The 12,120-nt window shown below is 44.7% G+C and overlaps 1 protein-coding gene and 1 long non-coding RNA gene across 2 annotated transcripts in view; both read left to right on the top strand.

Annotated features, from left to right (window-relative positions):
* The window catches only part of LOC116945432 (ceruloplasmin-like), a 68,242-nt gene extending 65,796 nt beyond the window's left edge, over nt 1-2,446 (top strand). Inside the window, exons 19-20 of the mRNA XM_076069272.1 lie at nt 199-367; nt 1,444-2,446. Of these exons, the coding sequence (XP_075925387.1) occupies nt 199-367; nt 1,444-1,595 (321 nt within the window). The 3' untranslated portion in view covers nt 1,596-2,446. The remainder of the gene's footprint in view (nt 1-198; nt 368-1,443) is intronic.
* A 4,283-nt stretch (nt 2,447-6,729) lies between these two features.
* On the top strand, nt 6,730-10,240 carry LOC116945490 (uncharacterized). The gene is made up of 3 exons (XR_004403334.2): nt 6,730-6,970; nt 8,130-8,251; nt 9,661-10,240. It is a non-coding gene; the product is annotated as an uncharacterized LOC116945490 (long non-coding RNA).
* The last annotated feature ends 1,880 nt before the right edge of the window (nt 10,241-12,120 follow it).

The raw sequence follows: 12,120 nt of genomic DNA, 5'->3' as shown, positions 1-12,120 counted from the left end.
GGGCCTCCCCTAGGTCGACTCAGCCTCAAATGAGTACTTGGTGCATAAACATCACCACTGGGGAGACAAAGGCGGCCGGGCGTGGTGCTGGCCACCCACTCCCTCGTGTGCCGTGTCCCCCTTCATAGGTGCTCGCTAACAGCTCTTGCCCCAACAGTGTGTTAAGGCTACACGGGGGATCTTTGTCTTTGTTTGCAGGTGGCGGGTAAGGACACGGTGTCAGACGTGTACGACGTGTTTGCGGGGACCTTCGTCACGGTGGAGATGACGACGGACAACCCTGGCACGTGGCTCCTGCACTGCCACGTTCATGACCACATCGAGGCTGGCATGGTGGCATTTTTCCAGATCAAGACCAAACCCTTAGGTCTGGAGCCCCGTGGGATGTTCGCGTCAAACTGACTTGTCAACGGAATATATGTCGTGGCTGTTTTAAAAGTGGCGATCATCCATTGGTCGTCTCGTGGTGATGCAAGTAATAAAAAAATACTGACATTAAAAATAAGCCGAATACTGCAAAGCAACAATGTAACGTGTGTCAAAACCATGAACTTATTTCAGTTGATACATAATTATAGTAACATGTTTATACAAAGTGAGAGATACTCTTTGGTTCTTTTTGGGTAAAGTCACGTAGGTATAAAATAAAATAAATCACGACGTTTCGGGCGCAACACAAGCGTCCATCATCAGGTGAACGCTTGTGTTGCTTGTGTTGCGCCCGGAACGTCGTGATTTATTTAAATTTATACCTACGTGACTTTACCGAAAGAACCAAAAAGTTCGTTACCTGTATAAAAGACACCTGGGAGCCAGACATCTTTCTGATTGAGAGGGGGTCAAATGCTTATTTCCCTCATTAAAATGAAAATCAATTTCTAACATTTTTGACATGCGTTTTTCTGGATTTTTTGGTTATTCTGTCTCTCACTGTTCAAATAAACCTACCATTAAAATTATAGACTAATCATTTCTTTGTCAGTGGGAAAACGTACAAAATCAGCAGGGGATCACATACTTTTTTCCCTCACTGTATATATAAAGCATGTTTGTGCTGTATATGCGCCTTGATTGTACACAGCAGACAAGCCAGGGATGGAAAGACCCCATCTCTGGCCGGGTTTATTTTGAATGTCACATTGGCAGGTTATTACACATCCAGGGTGAGGCGAAGGGAATTTGTGGCATTTCACCGCAGCTGTGATTTGAACTCTGCGTGGTAATATTTATTTAGTTTTATACCGCGTAGTTCATGCAATAACATCTCACAATTAGGACAAGCTGGACGACAGCCAGGTGGTGAACCGGCACGAGCAATTTCCCAAGCTCTTCTGCATATTTCTTCTGCATTCACCACGGACATCCTGAGCGATTTATAAAGTCTAATTTTTTTTTACATTAAGAACGAATGAATAAAATTGACCGTCATTTATTGTGTTTCAGTAACCGCGAACCCTACGGAGAAGACCGCAATTGGACAACACTCCTCTGCCTCTTCTCACACCGGCTTATATTCCCTTGCGTTGAGCCAACTGTGCGTCAAACTCTTGGTGGCCAGTCACCTGCTACACATTTACGTACACGAGTCGTCGTAGGGTTTCAAAGCAAATTTGGAAAATTTATATCAGAGATAAATATCAACATTTTCTCCCATAATGCTAGATAAGGCTCAATGATCCGTCCCAAGTGGAATTGTGTTGTAATATGTGCTGTAATTGCATAGTTATTATAATGTGCATGATGTCATGTATGAAAACGGCGGAACGCATCTGAGATGGCGTACACTGAGGAGACAAAGCAGCGGCAAACGGCTCGTGTGTCGGTGCTGGGGGCTCGGTGAAACATTCGTCCAGCAGTCGGCTGTTGATGGCGGTAACTGTCACAGGAAGGATGAGATAAAGTAGCCTGTTGTGGTGCTGCTATGTGTAGCGTACGGGACTCGAATCAGTAAATGTGCTTTCGCGGTGTTATTGCTTTGGTCTTGGAGGTTTGCGTGCACCTAACGTAGAGTACCTGCGAATTGTATTTCGTGCAAGAGAGTGAATTCCACGTGCTTGTGATGGAACGTGAACGTGTACTCGGTCTTCTACGCGGGGGAGAGGCGTGTGAGTTTTGACGGAGTACTGAAGGTGCGCCCTGAATTTGCGTTCACGTTTTTGTATTTGCAGACATTGTGAATGTGCAAAGCCAAGTGCTGCTCTTCTTGTCTCACAAGGGAGCCTCTTGTGCAAAAAAACATAAAACATCTGACGATAAAAAATGTTTCGTTCATATTTTGTTTTAGAAACACACCGAATGTCGTGGAATGGCTTTTTGTTTATTTACTTTCGCAGAGATAATCATAAAGGCATTTACGGAAATATGCATTTACGAGCAGAAGATAACTTGAAAACGACACGTACTGAAGCTGTAATAAACCCCAGCTTGAAGCCGATGTTTTGACATATCCTATGTCCTCGTATTGTCATCCAGTATCAATTCATTGTATTTCCCTGTCTTGATTGATATGTCCTACATCCTCCCACTTCTAGCTGCTGTTTGTCCACCCTAGTCCTGGCCCCTGTTGCCATCACAACCGACGTCTAGCATTGGTCTGACCTGGTCGGTCTTTGCCTCGCAACGTCCCACCGTGCCTGTCAACCCAACCAAATGCTGATGACCCCGCTTGTTGATCTTGGTCTCCACGGGCAATGCCGGTGCGTGCGAAGGTGGCTCCATGCCTACAAAGGTGGCAGGGGGCCCTACTTTGTCAGTCTCCCCTCCACCTACCAGCGCCCACTCGCCCGGCTCCCTCTGCCCAGACCATCGTTCGCACTACCTATAATTCGTATCGGCCTCCTGAATTGCTGCTCAATCGCCAAAAAATATTTCCTCCACAACACCATCTCTGACCATCATATTGACACATTCTTCTCAACTTCACCAGGTCTGAATTTCCACGAGCCGTCACAAGGTCCTTCACGCTCCCTGTGCAACTGAGTACATTGGGCAGTGGGCTAAACATTATTCACAATGCCAATTTCACCATAAAACATCTCCGCCTCTCAAGAGTGCCTTCAAACGATGGGTGGCAAGGTGAGGTTTAAAACAATTAGGTTTGATAAGGTTTAAATTAAAAACCTCTATTCCGAAGGGCCAGTTAAGGTGAGGTTTTGAGATTTATCATAAAAAAACGCCATTTTGGTTTTTGCAGGAAGTCTGACTGAAGAAACAGACTGCGGAAGGCCGGAGCCCGGAAATCAGAAATCTTGGCATTGCCTGAGTTACTGGCGTCATCAAACGAACCCAATTTCCACCGCGAGCAAGATCATGGATCAGGATCTGGATGAGGATTTACTCGATTCCGAGGAATGTGATAATGATGTCGTAATTGTGATGGAGAAGAATGGAGTGGCTGACGCGGAGAAGGACGGACTGGCCGACGAGGCGTCGGCAAATGCAGGGAAGTGCCAGAGGACGCTCGAAGGGCCAGTTTCGGCGCCACTTCACTGATGATCCGGAACCGCACAAGTTGAAGAGTGCCGTCTGCAACCATTGCCGCACCAGACTCAACCATCACAAGAAGAGTGGGCAGGTGGTGAGGCACCTGAATGCATGCGCCGCTTTTTGCAGGGCAATGAATGACACCGAGATAGATGATCGTCCCGAGTGGTATGCGTTGAACAAGAAGCAGGTGAAACCATCTACATCGAATGCTTCGTCGATGAAGCAAGGATCGATCAAAGATCACCTAATATCCAAGCTCCATAAGCGAATGAAGGAGAAGTTCAAGCAGGCAATAGCAATGCATTACTTTGTCTCGGGCACGTCGTTCCAGCGGGTCGAGGAGAATAACCTGGTGTTCACTGTGAAGGCCCTTCGCCCAGATGTAGTGCTGCCAAACAGGAAGAGGCTGGCCGGACCATTGCTCGACAGGGCGTGCATCGACATGAAGAAGAAGGGTGACACCATCCTGGACAATAAGACAGTTTGCCTGACATCTGATGCGTGGCCAAACATCAAGAATGATCCAATTGTGAACTACATGGTCACATCGCCGTCCACAACGTTGTTTCTCGAGTCGGTGTTCACTGGAGAGCAGGGCCACAACGCTGACTGAATCGCCTCGGATCTTCAACGTGTGATGGCGTCCCTTCCGAAGACTACATTCACTGGCGCGGTCACCGACAACACATCCACCAACAATAATGCGTGGGAACAGCTCTTGAAGACCCACCCATCCTATTTCAAAGGCTGTACGTCACATGGTCTGCATTTGCTTATCAAGGACATATTCTCGACCACGAAGACGAGGAAAGCCGGTCAATCAGAACACAGATACCTGATCGATTATCTGTTCGAGTACCTGCTTGAGTTCATCATGGGGTGCAAGGACACGGTCAAATTGTTTCACAAGAGTCACGTTCTCAAGGCCAAGCTGCAGGCTGAACAGAAGATCGCTGGCGTTCGAGCGTTGGTCCGTACGGCTCCTACACATTGGGGAATGATCAAAGGCTGTTGCGAGACGCTGTTGTCGTCGGAGAGGATTCTGCATTCCATTATCAAGACCATCATTATGAGCGATGACTTTGTCTCTCTGTTGCAGAAGTCCCTTGCCATTCTCACGCCCATTGACGCATTGATTATCAAATATCAATCTGATTCGGTACCAGTCTCTGAAGTCTTGCCGGATTTTCACACCCTCCCTGCTGAGTTTGCCAAGCTGCACGAAGACGGTCATGCGAGCACTGAAGAGATCACCTACCTGATCAAGTTGGCAGCAAGTCGCTTTCAGTTCATGTGCGGAAAGGCCCATAGACCGGCGTATCTGTTAGATCCTCGATGAATTGGAGAGGGCTCGAGCCCGGCTAATCGAAAAGAGCTGGAGAACATCTTACTGGAGACACCGATTGACGATGAGACAGCGGTTGATGACGAGAGGCGCTCTTTATGCAGCTCACCGAGTACGTCATTTCGGCGCAGCAGGAGAAGGATGCCGGCGAGTTTAGATTCATTATGCTGCTCTAGGGACGTAAGACACCTTTGCAGTATTGGCAGTCTGACGGCGTGGCCTGGCCCGATTTTCAGAAGATCGGTGTCAAGCTGTTCACGATGGCGACATCCTCTGCAGCCTCGGAGCATAACTTCTCAACTATGGGCTTCATACACAGCGAGCTCAGGAACAGCTTGGCGCCCAGTTCGGTGGAGAAGTTGGTCTACCTCAAGAGCAACTATGCGGCGTTCGCCGAATATCAGTTACATGTCCGAGGGCGACGACGTGGACTCGTCGGAGGACTGATGTAGAGGAGTACTTCGGAGACCCAAGGAGGGGCAACCGTGGGAAGGGGGCCAAGCAAAAAGGGGAGTGCCAGAAGGGCGAGAGAGGAGGGTAAGTAGACCGAGTGAGACGTCCGCTAGTGGGGGAGCCAGGCAGAAGGAGAACCAGGTAAAAGGGAGGAGCTCGGGTTAAGGGGATAAAAGGGGAACCTGGACGGAAGGGGAGGGGTCAGAGACAAAGGAGAGCCTGGGAGAGAGAGAGGAGCCAGGTAGCAGGTAGAAAGGCTCCTGGGCCGGAGAGACGAAGGAGGCTACGTGTGGAAGAGTACGGGGTAGCCTGGACGAAGGTCGAGGGAGTCGTAAGAGAGGGCTAAGGGACAGGGAGTAGTGAGTACCCGCGATGGAATAAACAGCAAGGAGCCCTGAATATTCAACCGTGGTCTCCGTCTGAGTCTACAATCCCACAGGGCAACACGAAGCACGGCTCTACACTAGTACTGATCTGGGAGTAGTGCGAATAAAACCATGAGGTTTATTGGGTTTGAACTTTAAACCTCAAATTCGGATCTGAAAACAAAGGTTTTTTTTTTACCACCCCTGCTTCAAACCTCGACGTCCAGTGAGTGTCTCTGATGAATAAAACTACCAGCCTTATCCCTCTTCAGAATCTACCGCCCTCGTGAGGGCAGCATCATCAGCTTCCTCAACGAACTTTCTGACATACTTGATCTGCTTCACGTTTAAGTTCGTCTGCATTATTTGTTATTTAAAACATATTTAACATAATTTTTGTTGCTGGCAGTGAAGCAAGAATACATTCCAAAATATGGTAAATGCATCTTATTGTTTCTTTCGGTAAATCTTCTTTGGTTCTTTCGGTAAAGTCACGTAGAATGAGAATAAAATAATAAATTGATAAAATAAAATAACACAATAATATTCTCACGACGTTTCGGCCACAACACAAGCGGCCTTCATTAGGTGAAGGAACGAGACTGTCTGGTAGGACAGCGCTGGAGTGTAAAGTCACGTAGAATGAGAATAAAACAATAAAACAAAATATCCAACACATTAACACAGCTACTTCAATGCTAAATTCTTCTGTTTTATTTTATTGTTTTATTTTTATTATTTTATTTTCATTCTACGTGACTTTACCGAAAGAACCAAGAAGATGAATCCTTGCAGTCACGAAAGCTTTCAATCGAAAAATGGCAAATGCAATTCAAGTATATTAGTTTCAATTAAATATGTCAATGGTTTTATGGTGAAGTCGGACTTTAATCAATAATGTTGAGCTAAAGAAGATGGTGGTGAATGTAATTGTGAACGGATGAAGGTAGACCCCAAAGCAATGCTCGTTAAGACTTTAAGTGAAAGGGCGAATGCTTCACAGGCAAAGGCTATTAGTGAATGAAGTCAATCAGACAACACGTGAAGTGCTTCCATGGCAATGTGACCATAGCCCGTGGTACATAAAAGTCACTGCAGGCAGCAAATGGGGTACAGCATACGTGTTTTCAGTCAGTCGCTGTGCCTTACAGAACCCTACTGTGTTCACATATTTGCAGTAAGTTGTTCAGGAACGTAACGCATCTTGGCATTGTTATCTACAGAGGCAGACACACGCATGTCAATAGCAAACCTCCTTCTGAAAATCGCTCAATACCAAAACGAGCCTTTTCCTTGAAGACTGCTCAACACGCCAAAAATAGTAAGTTTTTGTTGATGTCGTTTGTCTTTTTTCATGCTCAATGATATTTTATTGCATTGATTTAGAGGTTTCGCTTAGCAATTGGATTATCAGTTTGTTTTAGTGAAATGTTTTCATTCCACAAATTAGTATGTAAGGTTGTTATTGTAGATTGATGCATGTTATACTTGTCATACTACATTACTTCTCAAACTGCTGGCAAGTGTGTGGTGGTGAAGTCAGTGGGGAGCGGTGGTGTAGCGGTTAGCGCTCTGCGCTACGAACCCGGCGACCTGAGTTCGATTCCACCAGTGATGATTATCTGAACCGGTCCTTGGGCTCCCCTAGGTCAACTCAGCCTCAAATGAGCACCTGGTGCGATGTGTAAACATCGTCACTAGAGAGACAAAGGTGGCCGTGCGTGGTGCTAGACACCCACCCCTTCATGTGCCGTTCCGGCCTTCGTAAGTGCTCGCAAACAGCACTTGTCCCAACAGTCTGTTTAGGCGATACGGGGTTCTGTGGTGGTGAAGTCACCCACATTCCACAGCGTTGAACCGGGTTCGTGCGTGCTGACGTTACACCTCCCCCCCCGCAACCACCCTCCGTGCAGCACGTGCGGTTTAAAAACTAGGTGTAAAATTACATTGACACGCTGGAATGTGTAAAGTGAGTGTGTCATCACGGAGCTTTATCTCCAATGGAGGGCAATTCGATGTTCAAATCTTCAGGGTTGCTTAAATTGGTTACGGAGATCACTGGGAACAGAATGACAAAACCAATAGAGGCCAAGAAACCACGTGAGCAAGCAGGGTTTTACCAACCATCGACCACATCCATGCTATTAATCAGAATCTGGAAAAGACCAGTGAGTTTCTATTCCCATCGTGTCTCGCATTTCCAGAATATGGAAAGCATTCGACTTGGTAGAAATTGATGTAGTCATTCGAAGAGCAAGAAATGCAAGTGTAATAAAAACCTTTTAGAAAAATGGAACAGCCACACTAGGATTACATGAAGACTATGGCTGATGATGAAGCTTTAGAAAACAATCATGTTCAGAAGTATCGTAAAGTATTTTGCTTTCAATTAAATACTTTAAAATGGATTCTTCAAAGTTTCCAAAGTTCAAATTTTGAGAATTAAGGTGGTTATTTATTGAAAGCCCCTGTTTTTCCAGTCTCTGCTGCGCTGCCATGCGGGGACTGACGGTCGTGACATTCCTGTTCCTCGTCTTGTGCTGTGATTCTTTTGGGAAAGTCGTCTCGTTTTATGGCTTCAAAGAATCCACCAAAAGCGGAGGTGAATGATGATAAACTCACAGTGGCCGTGGTCATGCAAGCTGCAAAAGCATACATTTTAGTCCACGCTTTGAATTTGGTGTAGGTCATATTAACCGGGGTTAAACTAGCAAATATTAAAAAAAAAAACTTGACGTTTCATTTTATTGACTTATGCACTAATCTAGTAACTTTTGCCCCAGTAACAAAATGTGTGTTGTGTTGCCACATGCTACAGACATCACAATGGCAAATGGTGCAAAGTGTAACTTTGTTCATGCATCATGTTTACAGGACTCGATATATATTTGATATATTACACTGTTGTAACAAAGACAATTCATATGCATTTAACGCATTAAGGTCGGTCGTGTTAAACAGATATGGCCTTCATCCAGCAGCAGATAAACCATGGATGATGATAATGATGATGAAGCCATGAATATGTCAAAATAATGGCATTGCACTATTCACTGTTGTATGCAAAAGTTCATATTCTTATAAAAAATACTGGATAAATGTTTTTTTTTTATGAAACAATGCTGCCATATTTTTGGGGTTATTTATTTATGAGTTTATTCATTTCATCACCTAAAATGCTTCATAAGTTGAATAGTTTTCTTGTCATTCGAGATACTGACATACATTTGGTATGAATTATATATACGTTTTAGTTTGTTGTGAATATTGATTGGTACTTTCTGTTTCAGGAGAAACCCCATTTTCTGATATAATGGCAAGTCCACTCATTCACCCGACTTAACACCGTTAGATTTTTATCTCTGGGATTAAAAAAAAAAGTATAGTCTACAACTTGAACCTTGAATAACTTAAACATCATATTTTTGATGCTGCTGTGTCACCATCCATCCCTACAGCTGTGAAGGTTTTTTTTTTTCTCAGAGTTTAAACACCGAAAGAGATTGATTATAGTGAATAAGCTTATTAATAATTCGAGAATATCAAATCAATACCATAACAAATGAAAACAAACTAAAACAAATACGTCTATCATGTTTTTTTTAAAATATTAAATCTTTGTCAGCATCTCCAATAACTAAAAAAAACTATTCAACGTTATTTTGGTATATTCATTTTCGGACACCTTGTACAGTATTGCTGATTGTATTAACCAGAAGCAGATTGTTTCGAGGGAGTGCTCTTGCCAATAACATCTGGTGTCTCAGTAGTATTTGTTTAACGTGGCTTACTGTCGATGATGCCAAAAGGATTGAAACCAAATCACTCAACTGGATAATATTGATCTGGCAAGTCCATTGGCTGATACATGACAACGTGTAATTCTTCTTTATCTGGTGATATGGGGTGGAGGTCAATTTATTCCTGCAACGTATCACCGGTACTTTATCGCACATTTAAAATGTTGTGTTCAGTGATGAGAGTTTCAGCTAACCCCGTTCTCTTCCTCAGGAGGACAGCTGCCTGGCGATGTGACTGACATTTTGAGAGAGATTACATCCCTGCTGGAGGGAACAGACGGCATAGTAGCCTTCTATGACTTCCCTGGCTCTGGGGGTTCCGTTGACAGAGCCTTCATGTCGCCTCTTCATTTCTATCCCATGCTGAGAGCCCGGATGCGCAGCCTGCCTGCCAGTGACGCCGACGAAAAGAAAGGCTCCACCTACAACTGGAATTCGTTTGGGTTGCGTTTTGGGAAAAGAGAATTGAATTTTATGAATATAAGCAAAATATTGATTATTTTTACGAAGCGACAGTAATCTATTACTGGCAACATGAGTAGCGGAGAGGTCATACGAAATGTGTATTCTGGGAAATTGTCCGCTTATCTATGTGCTTCTGTATCAAAGCTCGCATGGCAAAATTGTGACAGCTGTGACGTCGTAGTAAACAGTGGCTTTATTGCCAGGTAACATTCACCATCAATACCACTACAGATGGAAACATTGTGACGTCATGTAGGAAAATAAAATTAACACTTGTTTGCAGTACTGTACGTTGTGATGTTTGCAATAAAATTACTGTGATCAAACTACATTTTTGGGAAACACATTCTCAACTGGCATCACCAGGCATAATTATCCACTGCAGGATGAAGGTTTCAAGACACCACCATCCCTCAATGTCAAGATACAACCATCCATCTCGCACCTGCGCATGAGCTGATGTCAATGATCTGTCATCTCCACCGTGGTTGTACCCTTGGGTGTGTCCCCTCCTTCAGCTGCCGCTTCATTAGCAGGCTCATGTGCCATCATTTCTTCAAGCGCAAAGGGGGTTGGCAACCAAAATAACAAGAGACATTTTTGTCGAATTGGGTAAAACTAAAAAAAAAAATCTCAATGTCAACAGCCGCGGTTGACTGTGTGACGAATACGAGATGGTAGGTCCTTAATAAATAACATCACGAGGCAAAGCCTAAGAAAGCCGCAATGTGGCTCCGGAGCAGCGGGTTTGCCGACCCCCGTTCTCACGTGCCCTGCCGGAGTCTCTCATTTGTGTTCAGTTCTCTGATCCCAGTGTTGATCTTTCTCTATCTCGATGTAGCTCCAAAAATCGACGTCTCCGTGATTCTATCTGCATTTGTTTCAGCTATGGTTCCATGTTCTTTGCTGAAGTGTCTGTTATCGATCCATGTCATATCAAGTACATTAATATGCGCACTGAATGAAACATCTCTTCTAGCCTTTTGTCCAATCGACCAGGCCACGACCATCAACTCATCCACTTCAGCCCAGCCACTGAAACATGGACTCGAACCCGGACTCTCGAGCGGTGTCGGCTCAGCGTCTGGCACGGTCATTATAAACTCAGCACATTTTTATTTTATTTCACCAGGTAAGGCCCACTGAGCTAATATAGATCTTTCTCAAAAGCGACCTGGTCACAAGTGATAGCTCAATGAAGTGGCTTGTCACGTGGACATTGATAACAGCCAAATACTCTCAACGCATTATGAACTTCCGAGCAACTCAGGTTGCCACTACTGCCTCTAACTTAGGTTGCCACGGTATGGCGACACCATGATATCGTTCTATTACCATAATGGCTCAGTTTTTTCACACTTTTATATTGGCGTTTTTTTTCTTCTTCTGGGTTGTGGTCGCACCCACCACCATGCAGACGAGGTTTGGTGGATCACACAACATCTTGTGAAACTCCCTTTCCATGGGCGTCGAGGTGCCAGAAACCCTGGCTCACCAGACGGCGGTACAGTAAATGTGGACTCCATCTGTTCTGTCTTGCACTGGCGGGGGTTTCTTCCCAGGACGTATGCACACTCATTAATTGGCTCAAACAACTTCATATGTAGAGGACCACAGAGCGTGGGGATTTGTAGGGCGCGCCAGCTCACTACGTGGCCGCTGCCTCTCCGCTCGTCCGTGGTTCCATCCCGGGCTTCTCAGTGTTCAATGAAAGTAAGCGAATCCTATGCTGTCGAATAAACTCTACTATTATGCATCACAGATTGTAATTATTAAGGCTTCATGGGGAGGCATTTGATGAGTTGAACTTCAGTTTAATGAACGTTAACTTTATTTCCAGTGGAAGTTACAGCGAAGCAAACACAAAAAAACACAAAACACGTTATGGGAATTTGACATAATCGTCACATTGCGAAAAATGGTAATCTATCGAAAATGACGCTCAGCACATTGATGGCGAGTCAGAAGGGGATTAGAAGTAGCCGCTACACGTTACACTATGGGACCGGTACGGAAATAAAAAAAGTGTTCCAATGAAGTGTTTTTTATTGGCATATGAATAGTTAGTATACACTGAGCAACAAACCCCTAAATAATACAAATGTAACATGTATAACGTACTGTGCAGTATACAGTATTATGAAAGTCATTCATTCCGGGCCTGATGACGTCGCCCGATCAACTCCTTGCGTAAACACGCGCGGCA

Source organism: Petromyzon marinus, chromosome 24, assembly GCF_048934315.1.
Source record: "Petromyzon marinus isolate PM22_M1 ecotype Great Lakes invasive population chromosome 24, UKy_Petmar_22M1.pri1.0, whole genome shotgun sequence".
Lineage (NCBI taxonomy): Eukaryota > Metazoa > Chordata > Hyperoartia > Petromyzontiformes > Petromyzontidae > Petromyzon > Petromyzon marinus.
This window is presented reverse-complemented; position numbering and strand designations above follow the sequence as displayed.